This window comes from Staurois parvus, unplaced genomic scaffold, assembly GCF_062004578.1.
Source record: "Staurois parvus isolate SC_StPar_1 unplaced genomic scaffold, SC_StPar_1.0 ptg000328l, whole genome shotgun sequence".
Taxonomy (NCBI): Eukaryota; Metazoa; Chordata; class Amphibia; order Anura; family Ranidae; genus Staurois; species Staurois parvus.
In genome coordinates, this window is record NW_028318124.1 from 56,715 (window position 1) to 76,163 (window position 19,449).

The 19,449-nt window shown below is 41.5% G+C and overlaps 1 protein-coding gene across 2 annotated transcripts in view; it reads right to left on the minus strand.

Annotated features, from left to right (window-relative positions):
- Positions 1 to 1,182: 1,182 nt before the first annotated feature.
- The window catches only part of RND2 (Rho family GTPase 2), a 531,702-nt gene continuing 513,435 nt past the window's right edge, over positions 1,183 to 19,449 (minus strand). For both annotated transcript variants that reach the window (XM_089683937.1, XM_089683936.1), the window contains one exon: positions 1,183 to 2,051. In XM_089683937.1, the coding sequence (XP_089540063.1) occupies positions 1,803 to 2,051 (249 nt within the window). In that variant the 3' untranslated portion in view covers positions 1,183 to 1,802. The remainder of the gene's footprint in view (positions 2,052 to 19,449) is intronic.

Genomic DNA, 19,449 nt, shown 5'->3' on the forward strand with positions numbered 1-19,449 from the left:
AGCCTTCCAACTGGGTTGTATATGGTCAGATGTCATTGACTTACGGCTGGAGTTGAAATCTTAAAAAGCCTGTTCCTTATTATATTTGTGAGTATGTAATCATCTTTTTGGGTCAAATAAACATTTATGGTGGTAATGCACTAGGCGTTTGCACCCTCCTGTGTGTTTTTGCAGTTTAAATGCACATAATTCAATCAGCTCAAGGTTTCCTTTAAAAGGCAAGTTTGGCAATTTTTTTTTTTCGTTCTTAGACCCCTCCTAGGCACACAGTAAATTATTATGTGGCTTTGTAGCTACTATGCCTTTTAAAGTATGGTGGTATTGGTAGGAACACATTATTGTTATATTTTTCTTGTTGCATTACTCTTTTAAAAAGTAACTCCACTTTTTGTTGAGAAATGCTTTCCCCTCTGAGTGGTCTATGCAATGCAAAGATTTTACCAAACTTTGTTGCAGATTCCTACCTTTTGTTGCTCTTGCGACTGCACTGGAGAAATGTAGTTATTTTAGCCTGTATTGAGTAGGTCCATGTATAAATGGAGGTCTATGACTCCCTTTTGGAAGTCTGGGCTGCTACCTGAACTGGTCCGACTAAGATGTCGCTTCAGTAGGAGGGAATATTTCAATAAGAAATGTGGAGCACCCCATGTCCAGAGTGATGACACACTTGATATAAGAATATCAATCATTTATTGATAATCAAAGGTAAACAAATTGAACCAATGCATTTTGGAGGAATAGCTCTGAAGAAGGGGAGGCAATTCCCCTGAAGTGCATTGGCTCGGTTTGTTTACCTTTGATTCACAATAAACAATTGATATCCTTACATCTTAATGAAATATACCTATTGTTGCTTGGAAAGAAAAGCTGTCTGTGTCAATTTGCACAATGTGAAAGGGAGTGATTTTTTCAATCATTGATTAGCTGATGCTCTTGAAGAGTTGAGGAAAACTGCAGTGTCTAAATCCCTTCAGCCATGATTAACTATTTGACAGTATCTCATTTGTTTGTTGCAAAGGATGCCTAAAATCTGACTTATATCTTAGTACAGACTTCTGGGAAAACCAGTGAGCCAATCACACAAGCAGGAATCAACATTTCTGGAGGGTGTCCCATACACTGTGTACAGAACGCCTCCAGGTTAACATATTGCATTGAATTTTAAAGAAACTTACAGTGATGCACATTGAAAAGGTATTTTTAATAACATTTAATTGCAGTATGGCTTGTACATGCTATATTATAATTTTTTTTTTCACCCACAAAATTGGAGTTACCCTTTAACTTGCTTATTCCCAGTCAGACAAGTGCCTATCATAAAACCACACAAAACAACAAAATAACAATAAAATTGATTTAATTTTAGTTTTGCAACAATCATTTCTCAAACCATCACATACTTCCAGACTTTTCCAGCTGTGTGTATATATACATATAAACATATATACATATATACACACTCTAAACAGGCTTTACACAGACGCCTTCATTTAGTTCTGTACAATGGGCGTGAGCTGTGTTCACACATAAACACAATTATGGGGAGGGAATCAGCAGGACAAAAAGCAAACTCTCAATGCGCATTTTGTGTAAATTGGTTTACATGTCCACTGCTTTGCATTTGTCACCTATTATTTCTCCATCTCATCCAGGATTAGCTGTAAAACATCATCGTCCAGAGGCTAGCTATGATTACGCAACATGGGGCAAAGAAAAAAACCTGCCATTTTTGTCAGCTGGATGCCTGTTACTCCAAGCAGAGTTTACCCTTACACACTTTATTTACAGCAGACAGAACATTTTCACATGATAGAACAGCTCTTGGCACGATCTTTGCGCATCTCTGTCTCATTTAACAGTTCAGTCCGTCCGGGGAGCTGAGATACACGCTTCAATCCTCTCTTGGAGTTACTGCGTTTAAGGTTCTTGTGGATGCGGTTAACAGAGGCCAAAGTGGTGACATGAAAGACATCCCTCACACTGTTCTCCGACACCTTGGAGGAACATTCTACATAGGCCACTGCTCCAATCTGCCGGGCTTGAGTGCTACCCTGATGGAAAAAGAAGTTAACAATTATTACAAGAAGTTTATTGTTCACACCACCAAAATTAAATTATGTTTTTTATTAATTCACAACAATAAATACCCTTGATAATGTGGTGAACAATTACTGTTTAAAGTAGATCATTAAAGTCTCATGTTAGCTGAACTCCAGGCAGAAATAAAATACACCAAATAATGCAATTATTCTATAATCATTAATAAATCATTGCAAAAAAGAGGATTCTTGACTTACTGTAAAATCCTTAAGATACTGTTGGGTTATGCTGCAATCTACAGGAAGAATGGACACTGGCAAACCCAACATAAATAACCCCTTCAACTTCCAGAATACCTCAGTTTTTTGGTAAAGCAGGATTAAGAACATGAACACAAACACAAAAGGGTTAGGCCTGTGCCCCTCAATAGATTTCAACAAAGATTTTACTATAAGTATACAAAAATCCAATATTCTTTGTTGTCCAAGTTTGGCTTCTGTCAAAACCTTCAAAAGCAGTCGAACCGAGGGTGGGCAACAACCTATCACATACACAATGAAACAGAACTAGCCAGCAGCCAAACGGTCATCTGAAGGGCCAACTGCTGAATCTGAGACCTAGTTGTGACACACCATTAGGTGGGATCCAGGACCCTTGAGAATGCTTTCAGTCTGCAGAAAGGAATACCTCAAACAGTGGGTGTAGTGGTAAGTCTGTACATACTGATTATCCGAATGGAGGGTAGTATGTACTGTATCAATTAGGGCTGAAAGAACCCCATGTAATTGTGAGGTGATGGCAAGAGACTGAGGTGCCTCAAAAACAGCCTCTTCAGAGAAAGACTGTAGAGTCTCTAAATCAGGGTCAGAGATGTTACAGTGACAAGTGGCCTGACTTGTTTTAGGGCTTCTGGATGGACTGAGCTAGATTCTGCAAGAGGTATCTCTGTAGCACCCTAAGAACCTCTGCAGTCAGTATCCATGAGGAATCCGGTGAATATGGTCATAAGTCTTGACCACTGCAGTGGACGTCCTTGATGCAGTGTAAGGAACTCAGCCTTACTTCACAGCTGAGGAAAACGCAGATGATGTAGACCAGGGGTCTCCAATTCTTCTAAGCAAAGGGCCAGCTTAATGTCCTTCAAGCTTCGGGGGGCCAGACTGTGGCCAATAGGGGTAGAAAATGCACTGGTTTTAATGGGAGGAAAAGTGCCCTATTGTTGGTATTGGTGGGAAGAATAGTGCCCCATTGATTGTGTCAGTAGGGGGAAAAGTGCCCCCCATCATAAGTGTCAGTTGGTGGAATAGTGCCCCAAGGCCTGATAAAGGCAGGCAAGGGGCCATGTCCAGCCTTCGGGCCAGTTTGGAGACCACTGATGTAGACCATATAACTAATGAGTTATCTCCCTGAGAGGATACCACGTAGATACGCCTGGAACCATTAGGCGAGTATAGGCTAGGGTGACCTGCAGTAGCCTGACTGTCCTCTCTACATGTCTATGTACAGACATGCTCTGGCTGTATCGCAGCAATGGAGTTGGCCCAAAGTGTGAAACAAGACCTAAGGTACTCACAAATCCAAGCAGTGGGTGCTGGTGAGGGTCAGATGGCTGGAGATGACTGCATCATTGTAGGCAGGCAGTAGGAACAAGCCAAGGACTGGTGTTCTACATGGTGTCTTGCAAAGCAGGAGCAGCAGCAAGACAATGCGTTCTCTATGCTGAGTGGCAGGACAGAGAACACTCCTCCAGGCAGATGCATTCCGTCCCTCAGTGTTAACGTTTACTGTGATGAAAAGCGGAAGTGGTGGAAAATGTGAAAGAAGCCCTGTGGTGCTCTAGCAAGATAGCTCCTGGTGCTGCAGCCCAACCAGCCAGACAAAGTGACAGACAGGATCACACCCGGGGCTGCACCACATATCTAGACCTTCAAAATGCTCAGTGGCTAACACCATACACTAAGGTCTTAAAAGCACCACAATCACAATGTAGAGTCCAGTATCTGAAGGTCATATTCAGGCTACCCTGAAACATCCATTTTAGCAGGTGTGGCTACAGCTTCGAAAGTTAGCGCTGAGGAATTGCCAATCCATATAGCTGCTATATAGAGAATAGTTCAAGCAGTGGTGTAGTGAGAAATCTTGAAGTCACCAAGAAAAAAACTCCATGAAGAGAACAGAAAAAGTTAGTAAAAACCATAAAAAAAACTCCGCATAGGAAGGGTCCAAACTCCTAGGACACTTGCTAGCATCTATTCCTTCTGCAAATTGCAGTATAACCTGACAATATCAGAATTCCTGTGCCCTCAATTGACAAGAAAGAAGTATATTTATTTATGTCCTTGATGCTGACAGTATGCATATATGCAGCCTCTTGGCGGGTGGGCCTTAATGCCGAGAGACCGCATATATGCATACCAAAATGTGTGTATATAAAGTGCAGCGCTATAAACGCACAAACATTATAAAGATATTGATGCAGTAATCATTAAAAATTATGTAATCAAAAGTATAAAAAGGAATAAAGTGCAAAAACATACAGCTGTGCAACTGAGTGAATCAATAAATGTCCATAATAATAATATGCATCAATCAGCAAATTTCAAACGTTAATAGTCCTCAAATAAATTGCAATGTACCCAAGTGAAGAAGTGCAAATGTGCAAATATCCACAAAGGGAATCTACCACCTTGGACAGATGTACACTCACCAGAAAGCAAACATTAATACGCATCTGTTATAATCTGTCACATCTGGAGGTGCAGAGGTATAGAGGCAGCTCAGGGGTTAATCCTACAGCTTCAAGTGAAGCCGTTGAAGTGCCCGGTGCAAAGGGAAGGGGAAAGGCAGCGCTGGAGCTCTCCTCCCCTCTCTTCGCAAAGGGAAGAGGAATGACAGCACTGGAGCTCTCCTCCCGTCTTCGCAAAGGGAAGGGGAAAGACCGCGCTGGAGCTCTCCTCCCCTCTCTTCGCAAAGGGAAGAGGAAAGACAGCGCTGGAGCTCTCCTCCCCTCTCTTCGCAAAGGGAAGGGGAAAGAGCACTGGAGCTCTCCTCCCCTCTCTTCGCAAAGGGAAGGGGAAAGACAGCCCTGGAGCTCTCCTCCCCTCTCTTCGCAAAGGGAAGGGGAAAGACAGCCCTGGAGCTCTCCTCCTCTCTCTTTGCAAAGGGACAGGAAAACAATGCTGGATCTCTCCTCCCCTCTCTTCACAAAAGGAAGGGGAAAGACAGCTCTGGATCTCTCCTCCCCTCTCACCAATCACTTATTGTGTTCATTCAGGAAAGAAAGGGGTTGGTAAATGTAACATTTACCAGACCCTTCCCCCACTCTCCATCCTGAAGGATCCTATTGTGTGCTTGCAGCTGCTCGTGGGAAGCAGAGGAGGGAAGCCAGCAGCACTACAAGGGTGGGGGCAAACAGGGAGGCCTGGGCAGCGGGTGTTGGTTGCAGCGGACGGGGGGGGGGGTAATTATTTGAACCAATTCTCTGTATGGCTATCCCTGCAGCAGCTGGGAGGGAGAGGAGAAGAATCCAGGTTTCAGCTGCTGAAGGAAGATGCATACAGAAGATTATTTCCAATAATCCCAAACTACATCACCGACCTGATATCCATCTACCACCCAAAACGCACTCTCCGCTCCTCACAAGACCTCCTACTCTCCAGTTCCCTGGTCTCCTCCTCCCATGCCCGTCTCCGTCCTCACCTAACTGCTGATCTCCTCCGCTCTCCCCCCCCACTCCACCCCCCACAGCTATTTCCTACTGTACCACTCTCCCCTCCCTCCTAGATTGTAAGCTCTAAGGAGCAGGGCCCTCGAACCCCTTGTGTATTTTATTGTATTGTTACTGTACTGTCTCATGTATTGTCACCCATTGTAATGTACAGTGCTGAGCAAACTGTTGGCGCTATATAAATACTATGTAATAATAATAATGCCGTGCTTAACACCTTTCCTGCCCACATTCAATTCACCCATCTGCCTGTGCCCCCGTACTGGCCTGGGCCCCATACAGGAGGGCTGGTGGTACCCCCTTATCCACAGCCCTGAGCATAGGTTTCATTTATGTATTTCTACTGTGTATTAGGCTATTTGGTGAAAAAGTGGTAAAATTTGTATTTCACAGGGAAAAAAACATTTTGTTTGTGATGCATAGTGTTTTTTCAAACTACATGTCATTCAGTTAGGGTTAATATCTGCCCAAACAACACATTTTTTAAAATTTTCTTAAGGAACTCATACATATAAATTTGTAGGTCCTACAAAAAACATTACATTAACCACATTTCAAGGTCTGTTATCTTGTTTAGTTTGGATGCTGGCTGTGGTTTTCTCAGTAACGTATCTTGGCTTCATTGCAAGAATTTCAATTATAAAGGGGAGATTAAACATTAGCAGCTTTCTATATATAGTATGATTGTAAGCTATCAAGCGGATCCCATGACATCATACTGCTCTATGGACAGTATATACTTCTGGGTTTATTTTAAGGGCTGGCTCATATTTGTGCGAATACAAAATGCATGTAAAAACTCATATGGAAGTACTTGCATTTACCAACATTTTTTAAACTCATATTGCGTTTAGCTGCTTTTTTCTGTGAGTTTTCTATTTCCTGTGTCATCATTTCCTTTTTACCAAAAAATACAATGAAATGATTACTAGTCGACACAAACACAACATAGCTTACACAATTCCTGCTAAATGTAAAAGATAAAACTGTACTGAGGTAAAAAATAAAGCTCTGTATGTAAATAAGGTCTTGAGGCTCATTCACATGGTGTTGGTGCTGTGGCCTGTACAGTGTCAACCATATATCTTTTCATGTGGTTGGAGCTGCATTCAGGGAGCTTATACTATGCTATGGGGACATAGTAACTGTAGGAACACAGCCATAGGTTCTAATTTTACAGGCATGCGGATGCACATGTACGGCCCCAAACATAGACATTGTGCATTTGGGGCCCCTCACCCGCACCTGCACACCTATCAAATTAGGATCTGCTTATCAATACTCTCAATAAATGCCTCTTAACCAGTTTCCGCGCCACCCTATAGCAGAAATACTGCTACAGGGCGGCACAGGTGCGCAAAATCACGTATATATATATGTGATTTTGCAGCTCAGGGTAGGGAGTGAGCACGCCCAACCAGCGCTGCCATTCGCGGTCTTGGGTGTCAATCACCAGTCCCGGCTGATGATTACTCGCTGGCACCTGGTGATTGCCGAGTATCTCCGACGGGGGAGAGACCTGTATGTAAACAATACAGATCTCTCCCCTGTCAGCTCCTGCACACTGCTTTGTATGATTCTGCATAGCAGAGCCAAACAAAGCAGTGTCCTTACAGTGAAGCACACACACAGCCAACATAGTAAAACAGCAAACAGTTAACCCTTTGATCGCCCCAGATGTTAACCCCTTCATACCCAGTACCATTAGTACAATGTCAGTGCTTTTATTAGCACTGCTCACTCTATTGGTGTCACTGGGGATGTCAGTGACACCAAGTCAGTTCCCCCCAGTGTCAGAATGCCCGCCGCAATCATGCTATAAGTTGCTGATTGCTGCCATCACTAGAAATAAAAAAAACAATTCCAGTATCTATACCATCATTTGTAGACGCTATAACTTTCATATAAACCAATTAATTTACACGTATTGGGATTTTTTTTTAGCAAACACATTTTAGCAGAATACATTTTGGCCTAAATTCATGACGAAATTTGATTTTTAAAAGTTTTTTACTGGACATGTTTAATAGCAAAAAGTAAGAAATACTGTTTTTTTCTCAAAATAGTTTTTTTTTTATTTATAGCGCAAAAAATAAAAACCGCACAGGAACTCAAATACCACTGAAAGAAAGCTCCATTCTTGGGAAAAAAAGGACATAAATGTAATTTGGGTGCAGCGTTCCATGACCGCGCAATTGTCAGTTAAAGTAACAGCGCCATAATGTAAAAAATGGCCTGGTCAAGAAGGGGGGTAAATCCTTTGGAAGGCAAGTGGTTAATCTACCATCAAAAGTGCATTCTTTTGGACATTGGGTGCTCCTTCTTTCCTATTATTCCAAGAATACAGTACGTGTGAAAACAAGCTAAAGGCCGTACCAGAAAGGCAGCAACACAAACTAAGCGCTTACCGCCAATATCCACCATTGGCTACAACTCTCCCTACCCACCCACACAACCACCCACCTATGACCAGTGACTGATCCATTCAGTCCAGTGCAGACTTCAGCACAAACAAATTAGGATCTGTGGCTGTGTTTGCTCTGCCACTGAGTCCCCATACAGTAACAGCTCCAGTCGCACAAACAAATCACCTATTTACATTCTATGCACAAGAGAAGCTGTGTGAATGAGCCCTCACACTGTTCATTCAGACAAGGAAGGGACTAGTAAATGACATATTTACTGGCCACTTCCCCACTCTCCACCCTGGAAGGATTCCTCGCAGCAGCCGGCCAGAAAGGAGAGGAGGGAAGCCGTCAGCACTGAGAGGGACTGGGAAAGCATACAGAGAGCAAGGGGAATCTAAGTCGGGGCAATTAGTGCAGCAGGGGAGGGCAATGACAAGAACAGGTCTCTCTGTATGGCTCTCCATGAAAGTGGCTTTCAGCTACCATACAGAGAGATCATTTCTTGCACTGCTGCTCACTCCCGGCTGCTGGTGTTTTCTATGCATTTTGGCAAAGTTCACCTGAGGAGTGGTTCGTAAAACTGCAGCAGTGTGGCAGATTTCCGCACCTCTCTGCACTGCAGGTGACAACTGAAGGGATGTGTGAACAGGGCACATAGGAAAGCATTGTTTCCATGTGCCCTTGCAGATAGCTGTGTTTTCTTATGCCAAAAAACTCTGCTCTCTACTATATTGTGAACAGGCACTTAAAGAGTAATTGGATAACACTTATATAAAAAATATTGATATCATTTTGTGAAAATAGTCAGCATTTAATTACGATCACTGTATTTTACACTAATATACTAATACTATTATTCCTTTATACAATTTATGGAATCATGTCTTATTCATATGCAGTCCTTTCACACTCCCTATTTGCTACTAGAGCATCCAACAAAATGACTGAGATTGACTGTAAATATGACTGCCAAGTCTTGTTTTTTGCTGCAGGAGTGCAAAAAGTGTCTGCACTGTAAATAAAACCAGCAAACAAGGATTGCCAGCTTCATTCATAAATACGTTATTACAAAAATGAGTGTTACAACATGCTTCATTTAGATATTTTGTGTGCAGATCAAATGTATGTGTAAGCCTGGGTTCACACTTGTGCGGTGCGGTATATCGCATGTAATTCGTACAGGAACCGCATCACATTCCTGTGCAAATCACATGCGAATTCTGTGCGGTGCGATTTGAGCCATACATTATATATGGCTCAAATCGCACAGCATCTGCACCAAAAAGGTGCAGGACTCTTTTTTTTGACCCGCACTAAAATCGGATTGCATGGGTATTTACACCCATACGATCCAATTATGCACATCGCACCGCATTGTGCTGACCAATTCTGGGGTGTTAACTTAACATACACACCTGCAGTGGTTCGCATGAATGGGGTGCCACTGTGATGCGGTGCAGAATTCACACAGAAACCACTGCGAATTCCACACAAGTGTGAACCCAGTGTGAATGCAGCACATTGTAGTTACTAGTGATAAATAGCAGGCTTGTATTTAGCAACATAAAACTGTAAAACAATGAAGATGATGAATACCTGTATAAACCCTGCCTTCTTTCCTACAGCAGCACCACATATGGGTTCATTTTAAACCTACTACTTTGGTACATGTGCATTTCATTGCTTTTAGAAAAAAGCAGCATTCTTTGGATGCTCAATACGCACAGCAAGGAGGAACTACGCTGCACACTTAAATGCTGGTGTATCATCAGCTGCATAGCTTTAGGTATCACAGATTTTGTGCACATGTATATCCGCATGCTCATGCTGGCCTGGGATGCAAGAGTACTATAGTGATTTCTCCCATGTCTTTTTAACTTGCTTTAGGACTCATGCACATGGCGATTATGGTCATATAGGGGGACATTTACTAAAGCTGGTTCACTTAGAATCTGGTGCAGCTGTGCATGGTAGCCAATCAGCTTTTAACCTCAGCTTGTTCACTGAAACTTTGGCAATTAAACCTGGAAGCTGATTGGTTTCTATGCAGAAGTGCACCAGATTCTGCACGCTCCAGTTTTAGTAAATAAACCCCATATTGTCTAGATCAGCAGATTTCTGCAGTGGGTACATCCAGGTGTTTCTGATCAGCCATGGACATGAAGTCTGTACAAATTAGTGACAGAATGACACTGTTTGCACATGGAGCGACTACTTGTGATTAGGGCCGTATGTACACCCCTGGATGTGTTCTGAGGTAACCAGAGTTAAGTGGGCCATGAATGTTCTGTTGGCTGGGTCGAGGATAGGATTTTCAACACTAGTGTGTCTGTCAGATCATAAAAAGACAAATTACTGCTTGGCTGTTGCAATCAGGCTAAATGCAATACAGTTGTACAAGAAACCCAAAATGTGTAAAATGGAATTATTTTCATCTATCTGCAACTAATATTTTAGTTTTTATGAAAGATAAAATAGATACCTTTGACATGAATCACTGATTGTACTTGTAGAAATTTGGGCCTTCAGGTTTGTACCCTGCTGGGTTTGTAGCAGAAATGGCTAGGTCTTTTCTTTGAGGCTTCAGAAAGGTGACAATTTTGTAACTACAAGCATTTTAATGCCATCTAGGTGTCACTCCTGGTCCAAAGGCTTCTTCTGTCCTTATCAATTGCTAATTAAACAACAGATGTATATGGTTGATTACTGATCAAGGGAATACTGTATCTTTAATAGCTCAGAATTAAAGCGGAGTTCCACTCACGCTGTCAAAAAATAAAAGACAGCAGCTACAAAAACTGTAGCTGCTGACTTTTAAAAAACAGCCACTTACCTGTCCCTCGGTCCCACGGTGTGTCCCCTGCAGCCCGTTGCACCAGCCGTCCTGTATCCCAGGAGGCCGGCATCTTCAGTGTGGGCACCCGGCTGTGATAGCTTGCGGCTTCACAGCCGGGTACCCACTACGCATGCGTGAGTAGCACTGTGCTTCATGAATGGTCCTGTAGTCTTCTGGGACCTGTCACGTGTCCCAATAGGCTACAGGGAGGGAGGACACCCTTCTGCTTCTGATTGCCAAGGCGATTGGACTGGAAGTGGGAGCGGGCACCTGCTCCCCCTCACCCCCCAAAAGGTGCCACACCTTAACCACTTCCCGACCGGCCGTTGCATATAAACGGCCGGACGGTGGCAGTGCAAGGTCGGGTGGCCGTTTATAAACGGCCTCCCTGCACCCTGCTTGTGCGTGCTCCCTCGAAGCGCGCAGCACCGCGATCCGGTGCCCGCTGTGTCCTCCGGACACAGTGAAACACCGATCGTCGGAAGGGACCTCTGTACGAGGTCCCGATCATATGATCACTGATTGGCCAATCAGTGATCACATGCAAAGTAGTAAGCAAGATGTCACTTCTGACATCATTGCTTACTACGTGTGAAATCTGTGAATGATCACAAAGGTCACATGGTACAAGGCTATTCACAACAGCCTTGTACCATGTGACAAGCTGTGACCAATCACAGCTCACTCAGTACTTCTCAATGAGTGCAAGAATGCAAACAGAGAGAAAGAGAAATGATTGCTTTTACATCCTATATGGGTGTAAAAGCAATGTGTAAAAAAAAAAAAATATATATATCTTCACCACCCCCACAAGTAGTACAGTGTCACCATGTTGACACTGTACTGCTAGGGTGACAGTATGTAAAAAAAATAAAAAAAATAAAAAATAATATTATAACAAAATAAAATAAAAATGTAAAATAAATGTTTAAAAACTATAATTTTTGGTTATAAACTAATTTGGATTTTTTTTTTTTTACTAAAAAGATAACGGAATACATTTTGGCAAAGATTTATGATGAAATATTATTTATTTGCAAAATTTTATTAAAAGAACACTTTTTTTCTAAATTTTTGGAATTTTCATTTACATAGCAAAAAAAATAAAAAATCCAGCGGTGAATAAATACCACCAAAATAAAGCTTTATTTGTCTCAAAAAAATGGTAAAAAATTCATTTGGGTACAGTGTTGCATGACCGCGCAATTGTCATTCAAAGTGTGATAGCGCTGTAAGCTGAAAATTGCCCTGGTCAGGAAGGGAGTAAAAGTGTCCGGTCTGGAAGTGGTTATTGGGGAACAGGTGAGCAGTCGTTAAAGCGGAACTTCCCTTTTTGGGTGGAGCTCCGCTTTAACTATATAATCACAATACAAGAGGTATTCAAGTCAAACCGGGACTTTTGATTTTCCAGGTATAAAAAGGGCTGCTAGCATGGTGGTACTACACGCAGTAGTAAGTGGCAAGTGTGTCCTATTACTGATAGGTGGCGCACATGTCGCGGACCAGTCCAGAGATTTTTAGCCTTTTAAACTTGTTGTCCATGGGATTATATTTTGCAGTGTGTTCACATACAGTCTTTTTGAGGAACTCCCATTTCTGCGTTGTGTTCATCAATGCCAATATTGCCTCCCAGTCTAAGTATTGGAGAGCAGCTTGGAAAATTAGCTCTGTTAAAGTTGAGCATTTTTATTTTTCCTGTATGTGCTTGTTGTTTACAGCTAACAATAAATTAAATCATATTATGGTCACTGCTACCCAGATGTAATTTTATATGAACATTAGTAATAAGCTCTGCATGGTTTGAGATTACCAGGTCCAGCAGAGCATCATTCCTAGTTGGGGCCTCTATGAACTGTACCATAAAATTGTCCTGTAGTAGATACATTTTTGCCTTTTAACTGTTACATTTTTGCCTTTTAACTGTTCCTGCAGTACCATTACTCCATGTACACATGTTCCCATAGCTGCAGCCACACCTGCTGCACCCCACCCCCTTCCCCCTGACAGATAGTTCAGGGAGAAGTCTCTCCGTACTATCTGTCAGATTTGAAAACAGTGTGCGTCACTCATTCACAGATTTCTGTGAATGAGTGCCTACAAGTCACAGCAGCCTTAGCGGCTGTCAGCTTGTAGTTTTCAATGAACTATGATGGTGCAGGAGCACCGTGATAGTTCATTCAAGCTTCCTGTCAGAATATCTGCTTGGCTGTACGGCAAGCAGATATTCTGACAGGTCTGCAGGAGACCTGCATGGCATCGGTGATCTACTGATTGCTAGTGCAATGCTTTCCAGGCCCCTTTGGACAAAAATAATAAATGCAACCAGATGAATAAAAAAAACTATTATTTTCCTGCTTTTTTTTCCTAATTTTTTATATTTTACATTTAAACTTATTCATTTGCATTTGTTTGATTTCTGTGTTTGTATCAGTGGCACATTAACCGCTTTAAGTCCACCCTATAGCAGAACTACTGCTAGAGGGCGGACGCTCTGCACAAAATCACATATATAAATGTGATTTTGCATTTTGCATTTCCTAGATTGTAAGCTCGTAAGAGTAGGGCCCTCTTACCCCTCGTACGTTGTTTGTTGTTGTTGTACTGTGCCATGTATTGTCCCCCCTATTGTACAGCGCTGAGCAAACCCTTTGGCACTATATAAACTCGTAGTAATAATAATAATAATAATAATAATTTTCGGGTAGGAAATGGTGGCTATTCCCCGCCGGCATCCAGCATTCATTGAGTATTACTGATGGAGCAAAGACCTGTATGTAAATAATACAGATCTCTCCCTTGTCAGCTCCTGCACACTGTATGGGTCTGCATAGCTTTTTTTGTTTATAGTGCAAAAAATAAAAAACACACAGGCGATCAAATATCACCAAAAGAAAGCTCAATTTGTGGGAAAAAAAAGGACGTAAATTTAATTTGGGTGCAGCGTTGCATGACCACGCAATTGTCAGTTAAAATAATGCAGCAACGTATGCAAAAACTGGCCTGGTCAGGAAAGGGGGTAAATCCTCTGGAGGGCAATTGGTTAAAGAAGCACAAAATTAAATAAATACAGGTTTTATTTAACAAACAAATAAAAGGACATGCATTCCTTCTACTGTGTCGCAAGAACAGGTTGCCACCGGCCACATCCTTAACGGTCACAGGAAAGTGGGGGGGGGGGCTTCTGCCGCCTGTAAAAGCAATCCAGCAACTCTTTAGCGACACAGATTACTTTTACAACACACAGAATTGCCGGCTGTAAAGAATAATATCTTGGTCACCCCTGCAGCTGCAACAATGACCAAGACATCACCCTTACCATTCAAGACCGTTCAAGGAGTAAAAGAAGCTAGCTGCATACATTAAGCAATTGAATCAGATGCTGAAAAAAACTGAGGGTTTAATATCACTTTAAGCCATACTAGTACAACATAGATGCCGACTGGTTACTATGGCTAATGCACTCCCTACTTTTCTGTTTTCCAAGATTTAGTGAATAAGTACGCTCTTCTTCATTTTTGTTTAGTCTGCTAAGAACACGATGGTAAAGCAAATGGGTCTTTTTTTAATTCTATGAATGTAAACTCCTGCAGAGCAGATGATGTGGATTAGGACTAGTTAGGAATGAAGTGTGAGAGAGCTATATAAACACTTGCCAAATGATTCCATTTTAGGAATGCAAGATGTTTCTCATCACACTGGGATCTGCTTAATTCAAGCAATACTGATTTTTTTTTTGTACAGTTGGGGACAAAATAAATGTAATTGTTAAGTTTATACTATAGAGAAAACCCACATGGTAATAATTCTTTCTGAAGGACATGACTCATTTCTACTGCTGTACCATTGACGTTTTGCCTTGTTTGGGAAATCCTTCTGTTAGCCAGGTTGCTGTTACCTACAGTTGTACTCTACTCTTGTACACATTTGAGTAGAACAATAAATTAACCATGTGCTTTTCTAAATTGTCTGCTCAATTTTAGCAGATGTAACAGAAGGCCTAATGTGTAAACCTCTTAAAGCTGATCTCCAGATTGTAGTGAAGTTTAAAAAGTTTGTCTAGACCAACCTGATTCAACTAACTATTTACTTACAATAACAGATGCAGCGGCCATGTGCACTGTATGATCTACAGCAGGGGTCTCTAAACTTTCTAAACAAAGGGCAAATTTACTGTCCTTCAGTCTTTAGTGGGGCCAAACCTTGGCCTTCTGAAGTAGAAAATGTCCTGGCATCAGTGTGAGTAAACAATGCCTCATCTTTGGTGTCGGTGAGAGGAATTGTGTTCCAACATTTGTGTCATTGGGCCCCATTGCTGATATCATCGGGAGGAACTGTGCCCCATCATTGGTGTCATTGTTAGGAATTGTATCCCTTTGTTGGTATTAGTGGATGAAATAGTGCCCCAAGGGCTGGATAAAAGAAATCAAAGGGCCACATCCAGCCCCCAGGCCGCAGTTTGGAAACCACTAATCTACAGTATATGGAACATCAGCTAGATACAGTATACAGCGCTGTGTTGCGGCAATAAAGCGGGAAATTCCCATCCTGCTCCTGGAACTTAATTGAGTCAAGCTGAGTGTTGCTCAGCCATTCACAGTGAGCTTTGTATTTTATGAATGAATACAAGGCTTACTCTGATTGCCTGAGGTGAAGAGGCACATGAATGACATCACAATCTCCACCTCAGCCAACCAGAGGAAGCTTTATATTTATTCAATGAATACAAGGCTTCCTGTGAATGGCTGAGCAGAGCGATTTTGTGATTGGCTGAGCACAGCCATTTTGTTCCAGGAGCAGGATGGGACGTTCATGCACCCCTGCAGGAGCAAAGCACTGTATATAGTATGTAGCTGATGCTACGGTATATACAGTTTATACAGCTCACACAGCCGCTGCATCTGTTAGTGAAGATAATAAGCCAGGCTCGTCCAAACTATTTAAACATCGTTAAAACCTAGAGATCAGCTTTAAAGTGATATTAAAGGTAAATTTTTTTTTACTAAAATAACAAACACGTTATACTTACTTGAAGAAAACAAAAAGACAGCGAGCGCTCAAGGATCAGATGGGAATCAGCTGCGAATGCACTAAAAGGAACACTAAACCTTACACATAATACAAGCAGAAAACAGTGCAGAGCTGAAAAGTGACAAAAATTTAGAATAACCATAAATTATAAAGATGAATTAATATAAATCATTATTCGTTATATAAATAATCATAAATGAGTGATGCGCTATAGATGGGGTAGTGAAAGGAAATTGGTGCAACTAATAAAGTCTTTAAACAGGGAGTGTTCATAGGATGGTGAAAGCGTGACACAAACGGGTCCGCGTACAATGTTGAAAGCGGGTCTTATCATGAAGGTGACATCAAAATACTTCAGGCGATGTCCCGTGTAGTTCCATCCGTGTGGGAGGTAATAAAATTGTGCACTCACCAGATGCGCATAATCAAAGCGCAGTGTGTTGAAAGGTATACTTCAACCAGGAATCAGCAGGAAGCCCCCTTTGAACAGACCAAGCAGCGTGGGAAAGGATCCCTCCTCTGGGCATGAGACTCCTCTGCAACTACAAATCTGCTGGGGTCCTGGGGATCATTAACTCAGAAAAGAGCCAAACAGGAAGGTGCTCATAGTGTAGTAAATTCCAAATTTATTAGGTATAAAAGTATAAATATAACACTTCCACGTGGAGTACAGCAAAACACAGCATTAAAAGAAAGTTGGGGCTGAACAGCCACTCACTAAAATGGCCCCCCGGACCTCCGTATGGCTCTGGCAACGTGATGTCACGGTGTACGGCTCCTCCTTGACTTGACATCAGGGAAGGAATTCTCAACATGAGGGATCACAGCAACAATCTCAGGCCAATGACAATGGACAGCACAATGACAATTCTTACCCTTTGGGGTCTCATTAATATTCACCACGTGATAGTAGAGGAGCCCCCCAAACCTCACATCGAGATGGTAACAAGAGGGGTCTCCATTATCGGTCTAATTTTCAGGAACACAGAAGAGAGTACGACGATGCTGACTCCCCATCCCAGAGATATGACCTTGACTACTATCAGACTAACCAGACTAGACAGTCTGAGCATTCTCATTTTCTAGGGGGGGACAAACACGGAAAAGAAGCATAAGAACAGCGTACGGCTCCTCCTTGACACGTTTGGTATGCACGCACGTTCTCAAAAGGGGTGTGCCTAAACTCCAGAAGCCAAGTGGAGGCCATATATAGCCTGAGGGGCGTGCAAAGGAGCGGGTGCCATTTTATCAAAGAACTATGAAGAGGACAAACGTCATCTTCATAACCACTGGACTTGCATCGCTGACCGTCACAGAGGGGGATCTATCTCTGACCCGAAATCATTCCGGGAGAGACAATAAATACAGAAGGAATAAAAAATGGGAAAAAGGAAGAAAAATGTATGTGGTAAATGAACCTATGCATCGCATATCACTATACTGAACGGACCACAAATTTGTATTACTAAAAAGGGGGTTATTGACAAAACATATAAAAAGGGGAGGAAATATCCACAGATACTTGCAGAGCAGTATTTAAAGGGGACGAGTATGAAAAACCTGATAAGAGTGAATAGTTAATAATTGGTCATTTATAGAAGCAGTTCTCAATTTATAAGTAACTAGTATTAACCTACCTAGCGGTCTGATTATGTCAGTATTTCTGCGGTATATTTTTTTGCATGGAAATATGTTGTTTTTTTATTGTAGGCCTGTAATTCTTAGGATTAACTCACTGAAATCTGTCCGAACAAGAGTCTAGTAAACATCCCGGGCATGATAAAATTTGAAAAACAAAATCATAAATTATAATATAATAAATAATCATAAAAAATAATAATACATTTAATTCAATAATGTAATCAAACCAAAAACACCGAAATTTGAAATAGAGCGCCAAGTTTGCACATCACTGAGCTTAGTCGCAAAATCGTTTTCAGTGTCTGATGATGAATTTCCCCACAAATCATTATCACTCAATTCTAAAACCGCTTTTGACCTAAAGGGAAGCTTTTTGGACGCCATGGACGTTTCTCAGTTTTCAGGCAAAAAGAACAGTGAAAATGCAGGCAGGGCACAGGACAAAGCACTAGGGAATAAATGTATGTGAAATGGTTTGATACAGTAATGTTATACTATGAGATTTTAGTGTATTGAGTGTATGTCACATTGTAAAATTTTTAATTTCCTGCCGGTTCCGTCCCCCGTACCCAGAAGAAGGATGTCGGCATCGGCTGGAGGAGATGGCTGGGGACACTGCAGGGGGGACACCGCGGGAGCACTGCTGCAGGGTAATCCCGAGGGTAGCTCGGGGTTACCGCTTCTGGTACTGAAAGTTAACCCTGAGCTACACTCGGGAATACCGCCAGGGGGTTAAGTCGCATAAGTAATAAAATAACATAGAAAAATTAAATCACATAAAAAAAAACACAACTAAATAACTGCTCAAGTGTTATGAAACAGTACTTAAAGGGGCAGAGCATGAAAAAGAACCAGCCTGAGGTATATCAATTAATAAACAAAAATCATTAAAAAAATAAAATAAAAAATGAACTAAAAAAAAAGGAATAAAAAAAAAAATTAGCTCTAACGGTCAGGGATGGTAGCAAGGGTAATACAAACAAAAAGGCAATATTAATGATGTAAAAACAATCCACCATAGTACTAAAATATGCAGAAGAGAGAAATAAAACCTGCCTTAAAAAGACTACTAACAAAGAGTGGTAAAACAAAAATAAAAACAGTACTTATTCATATAAATGTAATATTAGAAGCAAATACTTTGTGATATATTAAAAGTTTATCATATTCAGAATAAATAAAAGACATATATAAAAATATATAGAATAGGAAAGAAATGAAATCATTTTAAATTAGAATCACACTAGATGAAAATGAAGATACAAATGGAGGTAAGGGAAAAGGAAGATCACATTCTCAATTGTGGCGATGAGTGACACTAAGAACAGAAATGGGGCTAATTGTTATCAATGAGACAGTTCACATCAATGTCTATGTTGTGTCCCAAGGGAGTCAACGTCTGTATTTCAAAAATCCACTTGGTCTCTAATTGGGAAACCACTCTACATTTGTTGGTTCCCCTCCAATGAGGGTGAATGACATCAATACCTGTGAATTTTAAGGATGAGGGATCCCTACTATGATGATGCCTAAAATATTTGGAAAGGGAATGTTCCTTAAGGCCTTTCCTGATGTTGTAAACATGTTCCCTTAGCCTATCCCTAAGCCTCCTGGTAGTACGACCTGTGTACTGTTTGCGACATGGACATTCTAATAAGTAAACAACAAACCGACTGTTACATGATATAAAAGTGGAGATATCATATTGCTTGCCAGTAGTGTGGGACACAAAGGAATCAGACATTCTTTTTCGTATTCCATTGCATCTG